At 39.7% G+C, this 23,467-nt stretch overlaps 1 protein-coding gene across 2 annotated transcripts in view; it reads right to left on the reverse strand.

Moving 5' to 3' along the window:
* rab40c (RAB40c, member RAS oncogene family) overlaps positions 1-22,280 on the reverse strand; it is an 87,931-nt gene extending 65,651 nt beyond the window's left edge. For both annotated transcript variants that reach the window (XM_072559470.1, XM_072559468.1), the window contains exon 1: positions 21,667-22,280. In XM_072559470.1, the coding sequence (XP_072415571.1) occupies positions 21,667-21,872 (206 nt within the window). In that variant the 5' untranslated portion in view covers positions 21,873-22,280. The remainder of the gene's footprint in view (positions 1-21,666) is intronic.
* Between the last annotated feature and the right edge of the window lie 1,187 nt (positions 22,281-23,467).

Here is a 23,467-nt window from a genome sequence, read left to right on the forward strand (position 1 = left end):
GTACAATAAGACACTGCAAGGTAAACTGCAAATTTTGTCAGAATAGGACATCTTCAGAGAAATGTTTTGTTTTGTTTGGCTTTAGCTACCACTTCATTCCCTTCAACTGCTGAATGGACAGAATTAATTTGACAGTGAAGCTTCTAGACTAAAATACAGAGAGAAATACTGACTAAAACTCAAATTTTATTGACAGTGAATTGAAGAGACACTCGTGGCCTCAAGTGTTAATTACATTTCACGTAAAGTAACACTGGGCAGGCTGAAGGAGGCTGTGACAGGACATCCTGTTTCCTGGAAACCATGAGCTGCGCCTTGACAAATAAATTCAAGGCAGATACTAATTACAGTGGGGGATATACTGGTGTTGTATAATTTCACACAGCCATCTGGCAGAAGGAACTCTTTACATTGCTGTTAGAGTATTGGCTCATAGGCATCTTGCAGTGCACTGTTAATTGTCGGTACCATTCAACTGGAGTTAAAATGAGAAGTGTCTTATTTAACGTATTATAAAATAGCTCATGCATGAAGGGAGATCATTTGGCCTACTGGGTACCAGATAACTCTCGGCAAGAGTAATTTAGCTGGCACCATCCCCTTACTCCTTTGCAAACCTGCACGTTTGAGATCAATTCTGCTTTGAAAACCACTACTGAAATCGGTCTTCACCAGCCCTTCAGACAGTGCATTCCAAATCTCGAGACCAGCTACATAAATAAGCCTTGCTTTATATTGTGTTTGGTTCTATCATCAGTCCCTTTAAAACTATTGTGGATCCATTTATATAGAAAGGAATGGAGGGTTAGACTGTCAGAGTTAGATGAGGAAGTTTCAGAAGAGGCTCAAATAAAGCATGGACTGATCGCAAGCTGTATATTTCATGTAAATTCTTACGTATATTGTTATTGCACTTATTAGCCTCCATTGGTTTTTCTGTTCAACTTTGCATTAACTTTAAAATAATCCTATCTGCTTCAGGCCTTTGATCGATTCCTGACTGACTGAGTATACTCTCACTGTTCAAACCATAGTCAGTAGCAGAGCAGTTACCTCTATCTTAGCACCCAAATTCTCTTTACAAACTGCTTAATTTATACTTACTTTGCCTACTTAAAAAATGAATTTGCATTAAGTTATTTGTTTTTACCACCAGATATTTGAAATCACATTTTCGCCCAAATCAAGTACTTTTTGAAGTATAATCATTGCTGCATGGTCGGAGACAGTGGTGTGATGACAATAAAATTATCTTGTCAATTGATGGAAAAATATTGGCAAACCATCAGGAATAAAACTTCTGTTCTTCTCACAATAGTGAGATGAATTTTTTTTTAAAAAAGTGTCCACCTGAGAGCACAGACTCCTTCAGTACTGCACTGGAGTATTAATCTTGGCTCTTGTGCTTACATTCTATTGTAATTTAAACCCAGAGCTTTGAAAGATAGTAAGATGTAGGAGAAGAATTAGGCCACTTAAACTATCGGGTCTGTTCCATCATTCATGGATGAGGTGTTTCTCATTCTCATTTTTGTTTTTTGGATTTTCAAGATGACAGCAACAGCAGAGTAGGTGGCATCCAGGCTCTTGAGGCTGGGTCTTGCCCATTCTAGTCACTTTTCTGCTTCCCTCTTTAGATTTTGTTTTTTTTTAAAAAGTGTTTTTTTTTTAAAACTTCTTTTCTGGGGAGAGCTTGGTTGTGGAGGCAGTGGCATTCAGTAGCAAATTGGCAGTCCATGGCGAAGCCTGGCATGACTGAAAGCAAGCCCATGTGGGGAAAGTCCAGCATGAAACATCTGCAGGCCCACGCCTCAAGGGCTGAAATGTTTAACTTCAGTTCTTAGTGTAGTGTAAAGTAGAAAAATAAAAGAAAGAGTGTTGAACCTTGATTTATTTTGTTATTTTTGTACGGAGGTACCTTTGTACTTAAGACAACACTGGGAATGGTGACATTGTACACTTCACTGAACTCGTGCCCCTCTGTACTGGAGTACAGGTGTCAATAAAACAGAAATCTAAACCCAAATTCATTCGCCTGCTGGCTCCTTGCAATCCTTGATCGCCTTGCTAATCACAAACCTAACTTTGTGATAAATACACTCAATGACTGTCCAATGAGTAAGGCATTTGATACTTAAATTGATTCCTAGTACGTTGGAAAATAATTGCTATATTGTCAAATCAAGGACATAAAAGTCTAGAGCATATACTATCCCTCAAACACCTCCAATATTTTAGAGTTGTACTTCACTGTTGCAATTATGGTCATAGTTTGAAGGTGGCAGAGTGCCAAAGGTACAAAAAAAAAGAGCAGTAAGGATGAGCAAGTGATGCAATAAGATAATCTACATAGTTAACTTGGCCCACAACCCTTGTGGATTTCTGTTCACAAGTTAATAATTCAATCAAGTTATCAGGGTCAAGTAAGCTATGATTTTAAAGTTGCTGTAATTACCCAAAGTTCCACTTCAAACTTAAATATGTATATGAACACAATATAAAGAAGTCATGTCCTGTTTATTAATTACAAAAAAAAATTAGTTCTTTCAAGTGAAGGTCTGACAAAAACGGTTTCCTCTCGGGAAAGAGTATATAACAGAATCATATAATTTTAAAATTAGATTTGGGTAACTGTGGATAAAGTCAGAAAACACTTCACAATAAAAAAGGCATGTGGAAATCTGAAACTCTCCTGCTGTTCCCAAACACTGCCCAAAACTGCAAGGGTTTTATTAATAGAAAATTTCAATCAGAAATTGGATAGATTTTCCGTGAAAGTTGCAAGAGTTAGAAAACTAAAGCAGATAGATAGCGTTAACATACGGATTAACATGATATCCAGGGCAGAAAGGGGCTTATGTACCTATAGATATTGTTCTGGACATCTCTCTGAAACAGACAGGCCTTGACCATTGGTCTTCAGGCTCAGAGAAAAGGGCACTACCAAAGTTATGATTTATTCCTATCTTGTGTAAGTCATTTGGGCCTAGAGTTCTTAGTCAATTACACTTGTATTTTTCTTTTAAAAAAGAAAAAAAGTCAAAAATTGGTGTAGCTAGCACAAAAGAATTGTGGAATTTTAAGTTCAATCATTATCTTTTATATAGAGTCAGAGATGGACAGCACGGAAACAGAGGAATTTGGAATAAGGGATGCATTTTTACAGAAGGTAGGGTGGGACGAGTGTAGACCTTGGTAGCTGTTGGTGTTGATGGGCTTGTCGTAGATGTGATGGAGAGGTCCAGAAAAGGGGAGGTGTTTTGAGATAGTCCAGTTGAATTTGAGGTTAGGGTGGAAGGTGTTGCTACAGTTGATGAACCATTCACCTCCTCATACGGACATCGATGTAGTGGAGAGAGAGAGAGAGAGAGAGAGGAGAGAGAGAGTGAGAGAGAGAGAGAGAAAGAGAGAGAGAGAGAGAGAGAGAGAGAGAGAGAGAGAGAGAGAGAGAGGAGAGAGAGAGAGAGAGAGAGAGAGAGAGGAGAGAGAGAGAGAGAGAGAGAGAGAGGGGTGCTGGTGTAACTGCAGACAATGAACTGCAGACATGTGACGACAAACAGACAGGTATAGCTGGGTGCCCATGGCTACCGCTTTGGTTTGGAGAAAGGTGAGAAGATTGGAAGGAGAACTTGAGGGGGAGGACCAGTTTTCAGCCAGGCAGGTTAGGGTGTTGGTGGAAGGGTACTGGTTGGGATGGCACAACAGAAAGAAATGGAAAGCTTGGAGACCTTTGTTGTGGTGGATCGATGTGTACAGGAACTGGTTGTCCATGGTGAAGGAGGGGTGTTAGGGGCTGGGGAAACAAAAATTTTGGAGGTGGTGAAGGATGTGGGTGGTGTCATGAATGGAGGTGGGGAGTTCCTGGACTAAAGGAGGACAGGATGGTGCCAAGGTTGTGAAGGGATGTGTTCAGTAGGACAGATGCAGGTTGAGACAGTGGGTCAACCGGGGCAGTCAGGTTTGTGAATCATTTGCAACAATAATCTATTAGTTTGCTTTGAGTCCTGCCATAAATCTGAGGACTAACGCTAAATGGTGAAAAATTACAACATGCACACTGATGCTTGCCTATTTTTCCTTAAGATGCTACATGAATTTTTAAAAAGTTTACTACAAAATCAAAAGGTGCAATACATCAAGGTAAAAAAAAATAAACCTTACAACAAAATTTGTTCACGCAAATGCACAGAATTTACACCGCAACAATATAATGTACTTCATATCACAAAAAAGCTTGCCCAACTATTAATCACTCAGCTGGTTTCTTTCAATAATTATTTTAATCTATTAATCTTAAGTACTGTCAAAGATCAAGACTTCTATTGTTGGCAAGATAAAACACTATCTACAGTGAAGGAAAAGACTAAATGATAAACTTCTAATTTAAAATCACACACTGTGACAGGTGCTTAAGTGTACTTGGATCACAAGAAGCCATGGTGTAGGTTTGTAAAGTAAACATGTGGCAGGGGAATGGGGTTGCAACACAGCTGCAGGAGATTCATAAGTAAACTGATGTACCCAGCTGCCCTCATCTTAAATTGAGAATAGAGAAAGAATAAGAGTTCTGTGGTTTATTTTACAGATTTGCACTGCACTCATCTCCCACTTGACATTCTTCCACCTACAGAGATAAATGAAAAGGTGCTAAATAAGCAACCTCAAACAGTGAAACCTTTTGCAGAATTACCAAAATAAAAAGGGATTAATGAGAGCCAAGAACCATCATCTTCCCATTGCACAATACTAGAGTAAAACGCTCAAATGGCATTTCAAATGATTCAACATATATGGCAACATTGAACAAATTAAAACTTCAGAGTGGTCTTTTAGGAAATTTAATTTAAAAACAAGATTCGTGAATTCTTAATGTTGGTGTTTTGCTGAGAACGTAATTGAGAAAGACTGTGTACTACTGAAGTACTTAGATGGTCTGATTTGCATAAACTCACCTTCCTAATTCAATCAAAATACCTTAAAACACAGGACATGCAGCTGCTTACTGAGCAATGAAATTGCAATTTTCTTTCCCCCATTCATTTGTGGGGTGATAGTGTCACTGGCTAGGCTGGCATTTATTGCCTATCCCCAAGGGAAGTCAAGTGTCTACCACATTGCTATGGACCTGGAGTCACATAGTCCAGACCAGGTAAGTAGAATGATATTATAGCTTGAAAAAGGAGGGTGTGTTTTGTCTCTTGGTCTTTAAATGAAAAAAGGTTAAAACAGAGGTGACAAACAAACAGTCTGCTCCAAAGTCAATAAAGTAAAATAGCTTGAGAGGCCATGGGTTTTGCTTTAAACAGAACAACAGAAAGCAGCCTGAATGGGTGGGGTCTTTCTCCCACAGAGCCGGGATTTTTAATTTAAACCTTCAGTGGCAGTTGCTGAGGTCTTGAATTTGGACGTGGAAGCTCTTATTCCACTCTTTGCTGCAGCTTAGAGCTGGGGTTGCATGACTGAGACAGACAGACAGAGTCTCTTTCACTGAGTTTGCCTTTGTCAAGGGTGTGTTTATGGGATTTTACTACATTAGAATAGTTAATTAGTAATAATTAACTTATACTATTTCATTAATCATTTCAACAGTTATTTTGTCTGTATTTCAATTATGGTGTACGAATAAAATGTATTTTGTTTCAAGCCTGGCAGTTTGACCAAATTGCATCCAGAACACCACACCTTACAACTACCTTTAAAACTAAGGAAAAATGTTAGGGTCTAGACTATCTTTACATATTTTTGAGGGGATTTTGTTCTGGTCCATAACCAAAAGATGACAGCTTCCTTCCCCAAAATAAAGGCAATAGTGAACCAGATTTTGTTTTACTTATAATGGATTCTTGATGATATAGTTAGACTCTTAATTTCAGATTTTAATACTTCAAATTTTACCATCTGCTATGGCTGGATTTGAACACCAGTCCCCAAAACATTACCTTGATTTCTGAATTAACAGTCCAATGATAATACCACTAGGCCATCACCTCCATCAAAAAAAACATTAACCCACATTAACACACCATCCCATCAATACTTGTTCGCATAAACATTAATTTAAAAGGAGGTAAAAACAATGACTGCAGATGCTGGAAACCAGATTCTGGATTAGTGGTGCTGGAAGAGCACAGCAGTTCAGGCAGCATCCAAGTAGCTTCGAAATCGACGTTTCGGGCAAAAGCCCTTCATCAGGAATAAAGCCCCGAAACGTCGATTAAGGGCTTTTGCCCGAAACGTCGATTTCGAAGCTACTTGGATGCTGCCTGAACTGCTGTGCTCTTCCAGCACCACTAATCCAGAAATTAATTTAAAAAACTCTAGTCTCTTCATAAATGCATGCACAAATGTTAAACAGCACATTTCTCCCCAAATTCAAAATAAAGCACCGCCATTTGTTTTCTTGCATCACAAAATCAACACAACTAGTTTCCTACAAGTAGGAGACTTTACAGTGACAACTCATTCAACAAATATGTTGAGCTGACATCTAAATAAATGAACTGAACATATTCTTGCCGAAAGTGAGGACTGCAGATGCTGGAGATCAGAGTCAAGATTAGAGTGGTTCTGGGAAAAGCATAGCAGGTCAGGCAGATCGGAGGAGCAGGGAAAAAAGAAACGACATTTCGGGAAAAAACCCTTCATCAGAAATGAAAGCTATATGAAGATATTCTTGACTATTATTGATTTAAACTTCAAATAAAGACTGACTTAACATAAATATTCTACTTCCACAACAATGAAAGAAAACTCTGAATATCACAACATCAAGTGACAACAGGAACACTAAAGCTTCTACAGAATATTTCCCAATCTTAAATACCACTGTCTATCAAAACAGAATGTGACAAGTACTGAGTATTCATTTCAGAAAATTAAAACTATTTCAGACATTTTGGTAGTGCACTATAAATTGGATTTGTGGGAGCTCTTATGGTACAGTGGTAATGTATGTAGCTCTGAGCCAAGAAGCTCAGGTTCAAGACTCACCTGGTCCAGGGTTATATAGACAGACAGATCTTAACTACATTTGTAACCTAATCCCGAAGACTGGGCCATGAGCCACAGCACATGGATCACATGACTTACTTAGGTGTAACACTACCTGCACAAACCCTAACCCTTAAATCACAAAGTATGATTTGAAAAATTGCATGGGTCTTCTCTCAATGAACACATGTATCACAATGCTGCTGCTAGAACCTTAACAGCACATGTACTCAGAATGACAGTGTATATTGAATGGATTGTGTCTCAAATGCAAACTCTTATCATAGACAGATCATTGAATATAGAAATTCACTGCAATTCCCAGCAGAATAAATAACAGATAACACCATCTTGAAAGTATCTCAAAACAGGAGCCAGCATGTGGTTCTCAGTTAGTGTGTTTTAATCTCTGATAATGCAATAGCGTTTGGCCAATCTGTAAGGATTTATTGACTTGTTCAGCAGCATCAGCAAGACAAACTTGTATACTGCAGATGCAGTAAACTGAAAATGAAAGCAAAAAAAATGCTGGAAATACTCAGCACATCAGGCAGCATCAATGGAGGGGAAGACAAGTTAGCCTTTGAGTCAATAAAATCAAGCTTAAACATTAACCAAATGCTTCCAGTATTTTTGCTTTCAGATTATTTATGCAGACTTTAGTGCAGCCACTATATCAACAGTTTACATTTCGTGATTTAGTCTTATTAGTTCAGATAGATTGTGTGGAAATCTCTATTTTGCTCACCAGCCGTACAGTAACATTGCAGGTCTGCACAGAAGAATAAAAGTTAGAGCTTTTACTTGCCCATTCATCCAAAGGTTCAGATGAAAAATCAACAAGAGCTTAGACACAAGACGAAAGGCTGGAATGAAATTAATTATTTGAATACTCAAGCTACTGGTAGGCCAGAAAGTTAGAAAAAAAGACACCTGTATTTATATCATACTTTGGTTTCAGGATAGATGTTTAATAAACAATTACTTTTTGAATGCACTGACTGCTGCTATTTAGGCAACAGCATCTGCCAACTTACACACAATACGTTCAAAAGCCACAACATGCATGATCATAGAATCCTACAGTGTGGAAACAGGCCCTTTGGGCCCAGCAAGTCCACACTGACCTCCCAAGAGTATCGCATTCAGACCCATTCCCGTTACTCTACATTTACCCCTGATTAATGCACGTAAACTACACATCCCTGAACACCATGGACAATTTATCATGACTAGTTCACCTAACCTGCACATCTTCAGATTGTGGGAGGAAACCTGAAGACCTGGAGGAAACCCACACAGACACAAGAGAATGTGCAAACTCCACATAGACAGTTGCCCGAGGCTGGAATCAAACCCGGGTCCCTGGCGCTGTGAGGCAACAGTGCTGGCCACTGAGCCAGTTAATGGCCTCAGTATGCAAATGTACAAAGAACCTCTAGTTCTCCAGAATGCGTCAACTACGATCTTACAAATAGATTGCATGTATTGTGGATATACTTTCATGGGAATTCGTTCAGTGAACGTTAACCCCTTCATCCCAGGAATAAACCTAGTAATCTACTGAGGAAAGGTTGCACAGCTTGGGTCTATATTCAGACCTTAGAAGATGACTGGGCGAAATTTGATGGTATTAGGCAAGAACTTTCAAAAGCTGATTGGGCGTAGATGTTCACAGGTAAAAAGGGAAGGCTGGAAAATGAGAAGCCTTCAGAAATGAGATAACGAGAGCGGAGACAGTATATTCCTGTTAGGGGGAGAGGAAAGGCTGGTAGGTATGGGGAATGCTGGACAACTAAAGAAATGGAGGGTTTGGTTAAGAAAAAGAAGGAAGCATATGTCAGGTATAGTCAGGAGAGATAGAGTGAATCCTTAGAAGAATATAAAGACAGTAGGAGTATCCCTTAAGTGGGAAATCAGGAGGGGAAAAAAAAGGGGATAGGAGATAACTTTGGCAAATAGAGCTAAGGAGAATCCAAAAGGGTTTTTACAAATATATTAAGGACAAAAGGGTAACTAGGGAGAGAATAGGGCCCCTCAAAGAACAGCAAGGTGGCCTTTGTGTGGAGCTGCAGAAAATGGGGAAGGTACTAAACGAGTACTGTGCATCAGTATTTAATGTGGAAAAGGACACAGAGGATACAGAATGTACGGAAATAGATAGTGGCACCTTGAAAAATGTCCATATTACAGAGGAAGAAGTGCTGGATGCCTTGAAACACAAAAAGGTGGATAAATCCCCAAGACCTGATCAGGTGTACCCTAGAACTCTGTGGGAAGCTAGGAAAGTGATTGATGGACCTCTTACTGAGATATTTGTATCATCAATAGTCACGGGTAAGGTGCCGGAAGACTGGAGGTTGACTAACATGGTGCCACTGTTTTAAAAAAAGGTGGTAAGGACAAGCCAAGGAACTACGCAGTGGTGAGCCTGACGTCAGTGGTGAGCAAATTGCTGGAGGGAATCCTGAGGGACAGGACGTACATGTATTTGGAAAGGCAAGGACTGATTAGGGATAGTCAACATGGTTTTGTGCTTGGGAAATCATGTCACACAAACTTAGAGTCTTTTGAAGAAGTGGCAGATAGAGTTTAATTCAGATAAATGCAAGGTGTTGCATTTTGGGAAAGCAAATCTTAGCAGGACTTATACACTTAATGGTAAGGTCCTAGGGAATGTTGCTGAACAAAGAGACCTTGGAGTGCAGGTTCATAGCTCCCTGGAAGTGGAGTCGCAGGTAGATAGGATAGTGAAGGCGGCGTTTGGTTTGCTTTCCTTTATTGGTCAGAGCATGGAGTACAGGAGTTGGGAGGTCATGTGGCTGTACAGGACATTGGTCAGGCCACTGTTGGAATATTGCAAGCAAGTCTGGTTTCCTTCCTATCGGAAAGATATTGCGAAACTTGAAAGGGTTCAGAAGAGATTTACAAGGATGTCGCCAGGGTTGGAGGATTTGAGCTACACAGAGAGGCTGAACAGGCTGGGGCTGTTTTCCCAGTCGGAGGCTGAGGGGTGACCTTATAGAGGTTTACAAAATTATGAGGGCCATGTATAGGATAAATAAACAAAGTCTTTTCCCTGGGGTGGGGGAGTCCAGAACTAGAGGGCATAGGTTTAGGGGTGAGAGGGGAAAGATATAAAAGAGACCTGAGGGGCAACCTTTACATGCAGAGGGTAGTACACGTATGGAATGAGCTGCCAGAGGAAGGTGGTGGAGGCTAGTACAATTGCAACATTTAAAAGACATCTGGATGGGTATATGAATAGGAAACGTTTGGAGAGATATGGGCTGGCATGTGGGACTAGGTTGAGTTGGGATATCTGGTCAACATGGAACGAGTTGGACCAAAGGGTCTGTTTCCGTGCTGTACATCTGAGAAGTAACATTATTGAAACAAGATTCAATGGACCTGAATTTCAACGTAAAGGCTAACCCATTATTTGGAAGTTTTGGCCCCAGACAGCACTGTTAGACAGATTTTGAACAAAAGGAATAAAAAAGGAGGAGGAGTTAAAAATCAAATCAGCTAGGAACCCTCCAGCCCCAGGGGCTAATTGCGGATTTCTCCATCTTCCTCATTTCCCCTCCCCCAGCCGTCAGACTCAGCACCGCCTTCTTGACCTGCAATCTTCTTCCCGACCTCTCCGCCCCCACCCCCTCTCCGGCCGATCACCCTCACCTTAACCTCCTTCCACCTATCGTATTCCCAATGCCCCTCCCTCAAGTCCCTCCTCCCTACCTTTTATCTTAGCCTGCTTGGCACACCCTCCTCATTCCTGAAGAAGGGCTTATGCCCGAAACGTCGATTGCCCTGCTCCTTGGATGCTGCCTGACCTGCTGCGCTTTTCCGGCAACACATTTTTAAGCGCTGATCTCCAGCATCTGCAGTCCTCACTTTCTCTTCAGCTATGATAATACCAAGTAACTAAGTAGGCTTGGGGGCCAAATGGACTAACCTTGTTCCCATTTATGTTGGATCATCAACGATACACTGAGGCATTGATTGTCACTGTCCACTATGGTGGACAATACTTATTAGGGACTTCTCTATTAAGGTATACAAATAATACTTCATAAGCAGAATGAGTGTTACACATAACATACTTGCAAGCCTGCATAAAATGGACTGTCACCATCTTAATGCTGATATGACCACATACCATATCCATCTCAACCAAATGAGAGTATACAACATGCCATGCATTACACAATAACCTAATCACAAACCCTCTTAGCACCTAATTCAAAGGATAGCTCTCAAGCAAGAGAACTAACAAGTGATTTATCTAATTTTTTTTAATGGGCCGGCCATTAGGATGCGTAAATGGATTGAAGTTTGGCTATCAACCTGAACAATTCATTGTTATTCCTACATTCCACCCAAAAACTAAAAATTAATTCCAGTTTCTAGACCAGAAACTACTGAGAGCACTTTTCACGTGGTCGGGATAAGTTAGCGTATTTTTTTTTCAAAGTAACACCTTAGAAATAACTCCATTTGAGGAGCTGCCATTTCTATGTATCACCTAAAAATTCATAGTAGTACCAGATCACAAACACTAATGCATTATCTGCATGTTATGGATATACAGAAGGAAGAGTTTTCACTTCACAAAAGAAAATGCTAACTTTGAAAAGTACAAACTTTTGGACTCAAAAATTAGCTGAATATGAAACCTCTCAGAAACAGGCAGTCTTTTAATAAATTGATACTTCTATGGTTTTAGCAAGTAGAACTTTGATTAATATAATGAAAGTGGGTTTCAGAAAAACCAAGTAACTTTTAGATCCATTAACTAAAGTAATTCATTTTGATTTAAAATCTATTAAGAGCAATTTTCTAATTACATTAGAGTACAATGGACACCTTGTATGTTTAGCTCAATACATTATGAACTAGCAAAAAGATCACAGGAACTTTGTGCTTAAAATTTTTCACTTTTTAAACAACAGATTACGCCCAAGTAATATTGAAAGAAACTGTACTCCATATTCTATAAACAGTTCAAATATAATGACAACAAACTTACTTGCTGCAATTTCAGTCATTATCTCTCACCTATGTTAAACTACATAGCATTTTATGCATTTGTACTGCCAGGAGGTGGACTCTCCACCAATTATGCCTAATATCATTTGCAAGAAGTTTAAAACTGTAAACTTGTGCAAATACAGTAATACCCATATTATGCAATGCCAATTAGCAAAAGCAGAGTATAAGTTTGTAACTATAGTTGCATGGTGTTCTGCTATCCTTCCTCCACAACAGCACAGACAGCAGTAGCACTCACTCCTAGATCATGCTGCTTTGAAGCTGGAGAGTGTGTCAAATTAGTCCCTGCAGGAGAAAGGCACAGGGTAACACACTGGGAAAACTGTACTGCAAATGGACTCCCTGATATAGCCAATATATATTTGGCCTTAAAAATATCCCAAGGTCCTGACTTCACAGGAAATTTAAGAAATTCAACGAGCTATGTAAAGAGGTCTCAGGTCAGATAATTAAAAGCTTGATCACATATCTTTTTAAGGATTGCCTTAAAAAGGAGAAAAGAGGACATGACCCAGAGGGACTCTAATGATTCAGGATGAAGCAACCAAAAACATGGCCACTATGCTGTGGACATCAGAATAGAGATGTGGAAATATCTCAGAAGGCTTTTGAAAACAGGAGGTAAGTAAATTAATGATGCAGCTTTATGATTTTTTTTAAAAAAGGATCAATGTATTTTAATAATAGCTGATTTTACTAAAATTACATCCCTCCAGTCAGTATGGTTTACTTTAAAAATTCCCAAGTAATTTAAACATTTTTGTAGGTCTCTTGCTTTCTATTGCAATGAATATTTTTGTTATTTGTGGGCGGCACGGTGGCACAGTGGTTAGCACTGCTGCCTAACAGTGCCAGAGATCCTGGTTCAAATCCCACCTCAGGGATTCCACTGTGTGGAATTTGCACATTCTCCACGTGTCTGCGTGGGTTTCCTCTGGGTGCTCCGGTTTCCTCCCACAGTCCAAAAATGTGCAGATTAGGTGAATTGGCCACGCTAAATTGCCCATAGTGTTAGGTGAAGGGATAAATGTAGGGGAATGGGTCTGGGAGGGTTGCGCTTCAGTGGGTCGGTGTGGACTTGTTGGGCCGAAGGGACCGTTTCCACACTAAGTAATCTAACCTAATGTGAACACAACCCCCCATTCTGAAAAATGGACACCAGATTGATTTTTTAGTATCTCAAAATGCATAACAGACTTTCAGAGGATGTATTCTATAACCAAATCGCAAAATATCAAACAAGATGAAATACTGCAATGTTCTAACAAATGAATAGGTATGAAAATATGACTGAGAAAAAAAAATTAGAGCAGAGAAAATAAAATAACTTAAAACAAGATGACGCAAAGACCAGATGTTCCTATTATGTATATCTACTCAAGTAGGATTAAAATATCAAATCTCAATTATTTGGAGCTCATGTTTCAAAAAGTGGAGAACAGAATGCCAAAAGGCTTCAATCTGCCAGATGAAGCATTTGTCTCAATCCTTTAGTCCAAGACCAACATAGCTTTGTAAAAAGCTTTTGAAGCTGTAATGAAAACTCTGTGCCAAACCCATTAAGCAGCATTTCCCCAAGGCAAAGATTAGATTCTTTGGTCTCAAGAGAAATACTGAAGATTCTCAAAGAAGTGTCAGTTATTGCCAGCATGTTACAATTATTCAAAAATAAAGAACATAATTACCAATTCTATCATTTTTACCTAGTTTTTTTCCAACGCAATATCAAGCATCGGAACTTACAAATAATTTGATTTCTGAAAATAAAAACAAAAGAGGATAATGAATGAATTTACTATGCAAGTTGTTAAAGACTTAACATGACAGCCAAGAGACCAAAAACAAAAAGCATTGCTCTGAATAATTCAGAAAGGAAGCAGACTATGAAAACTATATAGTTCGCAGTTCCATTTTTAATTGTCAAAGAACACAAAGCATATCTTCTCCAACACAGCTCATTCCCCTTCAATTGGAAAATAAACACTACCAGAATGCCAAATAAACTTGTTTGACAGTATTTCTTAAATATGAACAGCTATGCAGGAAGTGTGTTTAGGAGTCATACAAAGCCTATTATGCCATTTGGAAGTGCCTCAGTGAGAAACTATTGTAATACATGACAAAGACTGTATAGAGTGCTGGCACATATATCTGAACCATAATCCTGTGCTGCTTTTTCAGTTGGGGATAATTTATCCAATGGGCAGAAGTCCACAGTATGTATAAAATCACTAATATGAACACAGGGAACAAAACTGAGACCAGGAGTCATGTAATTAAAAGGCTGACAAACCTCTCAGTTCACTACAAAATGCACCTCAACTGTTTACTGAACGGATCGGTGCAGGCTCTCAAATCATACTACTATTCCAAACACAGCAGGATTCTAAAACGTGTCTTACTGAAATTTCCCTGACTTGGCAGGATGATTTATTGAGTCATTGCACATCAGTCTATGCACAAGTAATGAAAATGAATACTGAATGACAACATCTAATGGCTTAATATAAACATTTCATTTTGATAACAGCTTGAATAAAAGCTTGGCTATTTGCAAATGCTTATTTTTGCATTAAGTTGTCATACTACCAAACAGAAATTGCACAAGATTTATGATGAGGGGGAAAAAGCAAGAATCCAGGATTTTCTTCTGTTTCTAAAACTGCTGCATCAAAATATTTAGATGTTTATAGTGTCTGTTTTTGAAATTGCAGCTGTCCCTATCATTAGTAAATGAGGAGTTATACAAAGTTACAGTGTGAACATGACAATAGTATAAATTAGTGCACATTATCCATTTACTGTGTATTTTGCAAAACAATTAGATTACTAACCTCTGGCCAACAGCTTGTTCCACAAAATTTCATCCAAAATTTCCACAGATTTAATGCTATTGAACAATTATCTTATTTTAATCAGATCAAGCTTTGACTACAGACAAACATTTCCTCCTAGAGCGCCACATGTATAACTGTGTAGTTTAAAAAAAGGGAAAAAAATAGTTCAAATACTACCCATTAAATCTACTGCTGGTTACTTCAGGTTTAATTATGCCAGTGAACGTACTTTGGAAAATGTAAGAGAAAAAATGCAGCATGCGACAAGATTAGTTGGAACAGATTATACTATGAAAAAAGATTTTGTGGGATTTGTTGATAATCAAGAATAAGTTCGTTCAAATATTTAATGCTTTTTGTTACTGTAATGGTCATTGTGTCTAGGAAGCACTGCACCATGCAATTATTCACACCATGAAACTAAATGAAAAAAAAGAGGAATAATAAAAGCAGAAAATGCTAGAAAGATATTTGGATACACTTGGATCCAGTGCAAGTACAGATTAGAATTTCTAGGTGAAACCCAAAGTCCAGATAAAAAGGGTCCCCAAAACTGTAATACTGGCCAAGTTAGTTTATGCCTTCAAAACCAAAAAGGCTATTCTCACTTGCTATTGCTTCAGATGCCAGGATTCAGTTCTTTCATATACAAGTGAAGAAATGATGGAGATGCCTTTGTTAGATTGGGGTGTACAAAGTTAAAAAAAACACCAACAAATAATTACGCAACACCAGGTTATAGTCCAACAGGTTTAATTTAAGGCACTAGCTTTTGTAGCACTGCTCCTTCATCAGGTGGTTGTGGAGTATAAGATTGTAAGACACAGAATACTCCACAACCACCTGATGAAGGAGCAACACACTGAAAGCTAGTGCCTTCAATTAAACCTGTTGGACTATAACCTGGTGTTACGCGATTTTTAAACTTTGCACATGAAGAAAAGGTCAATTAAGAGATGGAAAGGGTCTAACTGAGAACCGATACACTATACTAATTTTGTTCTATCATAATACTGTAAAAAAAACCACACTGTTTATATTCAAAATGCTATGGTAAATATTGAACACAATTAATTAAAACAAAGAACTGTGGGTACTAGAGATCTGAAACAAAAACAAATTGCTGGAGAAACTCAGGTCTAGCAGCATCTGATGAAGAGGCACCAGACTCTAAACTTTAACTCTTTCTTCGCATAGATGCTGCCAGACCTGTGGCGTTTCTTCAGCAATTGCGGTCTTTGTTTCAGAGCTCTATTTTATTTTAAAATAGAATAGTTTAAAAAAAAAGGGACTTCTTCAAACATTAAGAATCTGAAATAAGAAATCCGAAATAAAATACAGATTTGTCAACAACACATTTTTGGGAGGGTGCATTCAGTTCAAGGAGCATATCTGAAATGTCAACTCGTTTTGGCCTTTATAATTTTTGCATTTTTTAAAAATTTTACAATGATTTGATTAGCTAGAGCTTCATCCATGGTATAGAGAGTGCTAACATCCAGAATATTTTGCAAATCAAGGAAGATCATGAAAGGAATAGCAAGAAAGAGACAGGTGGGGCAGATAAAAGTAAGTAAGATAGGAATAGAAGCACCGAAGGGAAACAGACTGAGGAGATGTAACAGGATGTAAAAGGTGGGGAATCTTAAGATTGAATTTGCAACAGTTTTTTTGATTATCCTGAGTGTTTTGTTTTCATTGAGTTTACTGTTTTGAGCCAACTCGCTTATTGTTTGATAACTCAATTCTGAGCTTGCTTTTATAGTTTTCAAAGTTAATAGTGGTTGGGTGATGTGGGGCAAGTAGGGAAAGGAGAGAGGAGAACATAGACAATAGGCCGCATCATCTTACACCTCTAGAATCTGACGTCAATGCTGTGATGGACATATGAACGCCAATTGACATGCATGGAATATTAGAGTGGCTGAGTACACGTGCAGCTTACAGGGAACATTACTCATAACATTTTAGTACTATCTTAATCAGCCTCATATGTCATGTATCACAAAGGCAGTGGGCCAAGTGCTGAAAAATGGGATTAGAATTCTTGAGTGCTTGTTTTTGTCTAGTGCACTTGATGGGCCAAAGGATCTTTTTCTATGCTATAGATTTGAATGACTATTGATGTTCACACACTTACTATCATAGACGCGTACAGCACGGAAACAGACCCTTTGGTCCAACTCATCCATGCTGACTAGATATCCTAAATTAATCTAGTCCCATTTGCCAGCGCTTGGCCCATAACTCTAAGCCCTTCCTATTAAGGAATCTATCCAGATGCCTTTCAAATGCTGCAATTGTTCCAGACTCCATCATTTTCTCTGGAAGCTCATCTGATCCACGCACCATCCTCTGCATGAAAATGTTGCCCCTTAAGTCCCTTTTAAAAATCTTTCCCCTCTCACCCTAAGCATATGCCCTCCAGCTCTGGACTCCCCCACCCCAGGGAAAACAACTTGTCTATTTACCCTATTCATGCCCTCTCATGACTTTACAAACTTCTAGGAAGTTCACCCTTCAGCCTCTGACACTCCGGGTCAAACCCGCAGCCTATTCAACCTCTCCCTATAGCAAGCAAGAGAATTTGGATTGCTTTCTATTGCAGTAAAAAAAATGGCATCAAGAGAGAAAAGTGATCTTGCAGAAAAGGCATATAGAGGAAATACCCCAACAGGACAGGGAGACTAGGGATAGATAGATGTTCAGGACAGGAGCAATGGGAAGCTTGGGGAACACATGGCTTACTTGGAAAGCCAGAGAGGAAAAAGCAACTTTGCTTGAAAAGATAGTCTCAAATCCTACTAATGGAGAAATCTGCTACCTTTTCAGACCTGTTTAATGGTGAAATGCACCCAAGAAGGCTGTCCTTCCTCCACATGATGAACTCCAACAAGCAAAGTATAAAATATAGAAGCAGACCATTTGGCCCATCGAACCTATTCCCTCCATTCAATACCTTCAATCACAACTTCACCGTATCTCACTATATCCAGATGGATAAAGAAATTGGATATTACTGAGCACTGTCATATTAGACAGGGTGATTGATAAATTATCTGCTGTGTGTCAGAAATAATTAAGCCCTTGGAGTTAAGGGTATGAAGATAGAGACCATATTGGGGGGGGCAAGGATTATTATAGCCATTTCCTGATGAAGAGCTTTTGCCCGAAACGTCAATTTTCCTGTTCCTTGGATGCTGCCTGACCTGCTGCGCTTTTCCAGCAACACATTTTCAGCTCTGATCTCCAGCATCTGCAGTCCTCACTTTCTCCTTTTGAAAATAAAAAGTTTAGTATCATGCTTTAAAACAAAAACAAACCTGGAAAACAGTGCAACTGAAGTCAAGGCACAAAGAATTTTATTAAACAAAATCAGAAAATGCTGGAGAAACTCAGCAAATCTGGCAACAGTTATGTTCTATCTTTGGAAGAAAGCAGAGTTTAACGTTGAGTCCAGTGACCCCCCTTTAGAACGTTTAATACTGCTTTCTCTCCACAAATACTCCTGGATATGCTGGGTTTCTCCAGCAATGTCTGTTTTTGTTTCAGATTTTCAGTATCTGCTGTTCTTTGTTTTAAGATTTTTTTATTAAGTTACTGTTAATTATAAATATCCCTTTACAATGTCACAAACTGATACTTTAAAATTTTATCAATATGCCCATTTAAAAATGGAAATTCAAAACGGCTACTAAAAACAAAGGTTTTCCCCATCCCATGAACAAAAAACAACAAACTTGAGACTGCAGCAACTCAGCAAAAGCTGGAGCTTAGGAGATTAGTGAATTTAAAATGCAAGTTTTAACACAGCAAACATCCCCTCATTACTTGGCAATCATATAGAATTACCAAGGAACCGAAGAGCTAGACAAATGAAGGTTACAAAAATAATGAATGCATAACACAGCACAGCTAATATATTGGTCAAACCCATTATAACTTACCACCTGAGACCACACATTATGTTAAACTCCTTCAAAATCCAATCCCACATGACAAAATCCAATTTTTTTAAGCAACTAGACAATGGTAAAAATAAAAGATGGAATGATAAAGCTCAGGACAGAAATAGAAGTGATAAAGGAAAGTAGCATCTGAGCGCTTGCCCCTATACTAGGGTGTCCACTGTATATTGTACTCAATTCCCATTTATTTTTCATCATTAAAATTCCTCAAGTCATGCTCATGACTGTAGTCAGTTCTAAAATACTCAAACTCTCAAGTGTCTCCAATTTTATTATGGGATGAATGTAATACAGCACATGTATATGTTCAACATACAGTCTATGAGCAAAAGAAATATTGCAAACATCTTAATTACTAAACAGGCCAGTATTTATGAAACTACACCCTAACTTGCAACCAAAGATCAAATTGGGTTAGTTGGCAATTATCACAACTTTAATATGTATTACATGAAAATCAATAATTTCACATGAAATCTTAAAAGATAATTCAAAACCAAAACAACAATACGCAACCAAAACAAAAGCAGCTACTCATGAGGCAACTTAATTAGGGACTCCAAGGTCACAAATTCTACTGCTTGAACTGGTGTCTCAATTCGTGACTTGTACTTTACAACTTGGTCAGAACAAACAATGTCACACAAAAGCAAATAAGCTCTGACCAGTGCACTACTGCTTTCAGAATAGGCACTAACATTTGTGGGTCTAAATCACCTTGCCCTCCCAGCAAGGAGATACAGAACAATGTGCAGTTTATATTTGAAAAATGCACACTAAAATTGATTTTTCAAAAAATATTAAATATTAACTGCAGGTGCTGAAATAAATTAACCAAAAATGTCAGAAATACTCAGGACAAGCAGCATCAACCTGAAATGTTAGATAGTACTGTACAAATTACAATGATATTTGCATTAAATCTTTAAGATATTCAAACATACACTTGCCCACAATAACCAAAATAGTCTCAATTGTTTTTAGCTGATTCGTACAATCTGCTTTTACATTCCTTGCATCTTAGTGCAAGAAAATATCAAATGTCAAAGCAGTTTGTTGTGAAACAATGTTATGCAAGACAAATCAAATATGTTTAGTAAAAAAAACACTGAATTTGAGAGTCTATTTATATAACAGATTAACCAAATGCGCAGGTGACTTGGCAACTTGACATCATGTACGCATACTGAAGTTTGTGCCATTAGCAGCCAGCATTCTCAGTCCTTTAGAACATAGAACATAAAAGAATACAGCGCAGTACAGGCCCTTCAGCCCTCGATGTTGCGCCGATCAAAGCCCACCTAACCTACACTAACCCACTATCCTCCATATACCTATCCAATGCCCGCTTAAATACCCATAAAGAGGGAGAGTCCACTACTGCTACTGGCAGGGCATTCCATGAACTTACGACTCGCTGAGTGAAGAACCTACCCCTAACATCAGTCCTATATCTACCCCCCCTTAATTTAAAGCTATGCCCCCTTGTAATAGCTGACTCCATACGTGGAAAAAGGTTCTCACTGTCAACCCTATCTAACCCCCTAATCATCTTGTACACCTCTATCAAATCACCCCTAAACCTTCTTTTCTCCAATGAAAACAACCCCAAGTGCCTCAGCCTTTCCTCATAGGATTTTCCTACCATACCAGGCAACATCCTGGTAAACTTCCTCTGCACCCGTTCCAGTGCCTCCACATCCTTCCTATAGTATGGCGACCAAAACTGCACACAATATTCCAGATGCGGCCGCACCAGAGTCTTATACAACTGCAGCATGACCTCAGGACTCCGGAACTCAATTCCTCTACCAATAAAAGCCAGTACGCCATATGCCTTCTTATGACAGCTTGGACACTGAACAATTTATGCTTTCAAACATGCCTCTTTCAAGCAAACTAAAATTGGTAAGGGACTTTGAAACCATTAACATAACTATGATACACAATGAAGTTTATGCCAGAAATATTTCTGCTATTCCTCAGCCATAAAAAAGAAACCAGCAGCTGCACTAAACAGCATTACAGAATACTTGAATGTTTGGAATCAAACTTAATCTTATTTCAAACAGCTTTCACTTTGTCAAGCTGCAAACTAATTTCAAAACAAAAAAAAATGCTACATGCTACAATGTAGCCCAGCGTGTTAACTTTTTTAACATCAAATCCATGACCCCTGTAAAAGAATTTGGTATCATCTGTACTTCAGCAGACTTTTAGTGCTATTCCACAATGAAAGACATTTGATACTGAATCTTTACAAATCTGTCCTAAGATTCTATGAATAGCTTAAATCGGGATTGCGATCTGTGAGACTTGCTACCTGACATAAAAAGAGCACGTTGGATACAAATCCGGAAACACACACAGCTCCAGATGACAGGGGGCCTGGGGAGGGGGAAGAGTGTGTGTGTGTGTGTGTGTGTGTGTGTGTGTGTGTGTGAGTGAGTGAGAGAGAGAAGTGGAACGTGTCTACAGGACATTGATGTTTACACTCCAGTATGAAGTTTCCAAAATAAAGAAGAAAAAGCGTTAAGAGGAATGAAAACGTATGCGATGTTCCAAACGAAAAAGCGTTCGGAATGAACCGCGTTGTGATTTAACAAAAAAAAACACAAAAGCATTAAGGACCAACCGCGTTTCATTTTGACCCAGATCACATCGTGGACGTTTCTCCTTGGTCACATCCAGGGTAGACGTACAGGAGACACCTGATCTTATAATGCAAGTGAAGCGTTTTAAATTCCCGGTTTCACTAGCCGGCGTCCCGGACTGGGGGAATTGAAAAGGCTGCGCACGAAGCTGTCGGCTCTTACCGTTGCTGTAGGCGTAGGGGGACTCGCTGGCCCCGTCCTGCAAACTCTCCAGGATCTCTCCCTTGCCCACGTCGCTGTCGCCTACCAGCAGGAACTTGAGCAGGTAATCGTAGGTCTTCACCGGGCTTCCCTGGCTCGTCGTCGCCGCCGCCGCCGCCGCCGTCGTCATCATCGTCCCCCGTGAGCGGCCCGGTTTTGTGATTCATCTCACGGTCACCGGGCCGCCTGAGTTGCCGGGGACTGAAGGGTTAGGGAGGGATGGGGGGGGGCGGCCGGTAATCACTCACTCCTTCCCTCGGACGGTGGTGCGCATGCGCAGGACCCCCCACCGCCTCCAACAACTGCTCGCGCTCCCGCGCATGCGCCTGGCAGACCCCGCCACCGCCGAGGAGCGGGCGCCGTGGGGAAGCGAAAAAAAATCCAACAGTAACTCCTCACTTGGCGCAAAGCCTTTTCTATCGAAGCTGAAAAGGGGTGGAAATAACGTCTGAAATCCCTCCTTGCCCCGTGTTTTTTTTTGAAGAGACAACCTCCCCTACCACGGTGACTTAATCGCGCTCCTGACAGAAACTGGCGCTCGAGCGCTGACGGGCGGCAGCTCGTTCTTGCACCTCCCTCCAAGCTGCGCTGCTATTGGCTGCGGCTAGGACCGTGTGACGCGTTGGTGATCTCCGATTGGTCGGCGCTCGTGGATGGCGTTCCGCGGAAAAAGTCTGCGTGTAATCCAATTGAAATAGTGTTTGTTATTGTCCAGGCAAAGTTAATTAGGATTAAATTCCGAATTTCGTTTATCATTAATTGTGGTTGCTATTCAGATGGTAGTGGTGAACTGCCATCTTGAATCGTTACAGTCCATAGGGTTCAGGTAGACATCCCTTACTGACAGGGAGGGAATTCCAGGATTTTGACCCATCGCTGTTGATAGATCAGTAATATATTTCCAAGACTGGATGGTGAGCGTTTTGGAGGGGAACTTGCAGACGTTGGTGCCCTCGTTCTTCTTGATGTCAGTTGTCATGGGTTGACAATGTGAAGAAGGCTACTATCAATGCCTAACTTTCAACTACCTAAGCCCTAAACTCTGCCTCCGGGCCTCATTTTTTTTCCTTTAAAGATACAAATTCACACTTACCCCTTTAACCACTTTTTTGGCTTATCTGCCCTAGTGTCAACTTATATGATTCAGAATTTCCTTTTTCCTCTTTAATGCTACTATGAAATACCTTGGAGCCAATGTTCCCTCTTAATTTATCTTTTGCCTGAATTTGGCATGTAGTACATTTAAATCAGTGTGAATTGTTGTCCGGCAAAAGATGCTGGAGTATGCATGGGGTTGTGATGCTTTATTATGGTATAGAAATAGAAATTGTTGTTCCTGACATGCAACTGCCAATTTGTATCCATTAAATTTTCACTCTCTCTCTCTCTCTCTCTCTCTCTCACACTCACACACACACACACACACACACACACACACACACACACAAACTTTCAACTACCTAAGCCCTAAACTCTGCCTCAGGGCCTCATTTTTCCTATTCATATACCGATCCAGATGCCTTTTAAATGCTACAATTGTCTCAGTCTCCATCACTTCCTCTGGCAGCTCATTCCATACACGCACGACCCTCTGCATGAAAAAATTGCCCCTTAAGTCTCTTTTATATCTTTCCCCTCTAACCCTAAATCTATGCCCTCTAGTTCTGGACTTCCCCACCCCCAGGGAAAAGAGTCTGTCTATTTATCCTATCCATTCCCCTCATGATTTTATAAACCTCTTACGGTCACCCCTCAGCCTCTG

This window comes from Chiloscyllium punctatum, chromosome 40 (assembly GCF_047496795.1).
Source record: "Chiloscyllium punctatum isolate Juve2018m chromosome 40, sChiPun1.3, whole genome shotgun sequence".
In the NCBI taxonomy this organism is placed as follows: Eukaryota; Metazoa; Chordata; class Chondrichthyes; order Orectolobiformes; family Hemiscylliidae; genus Chiloscyllium; species Chiloscyllium punctatum.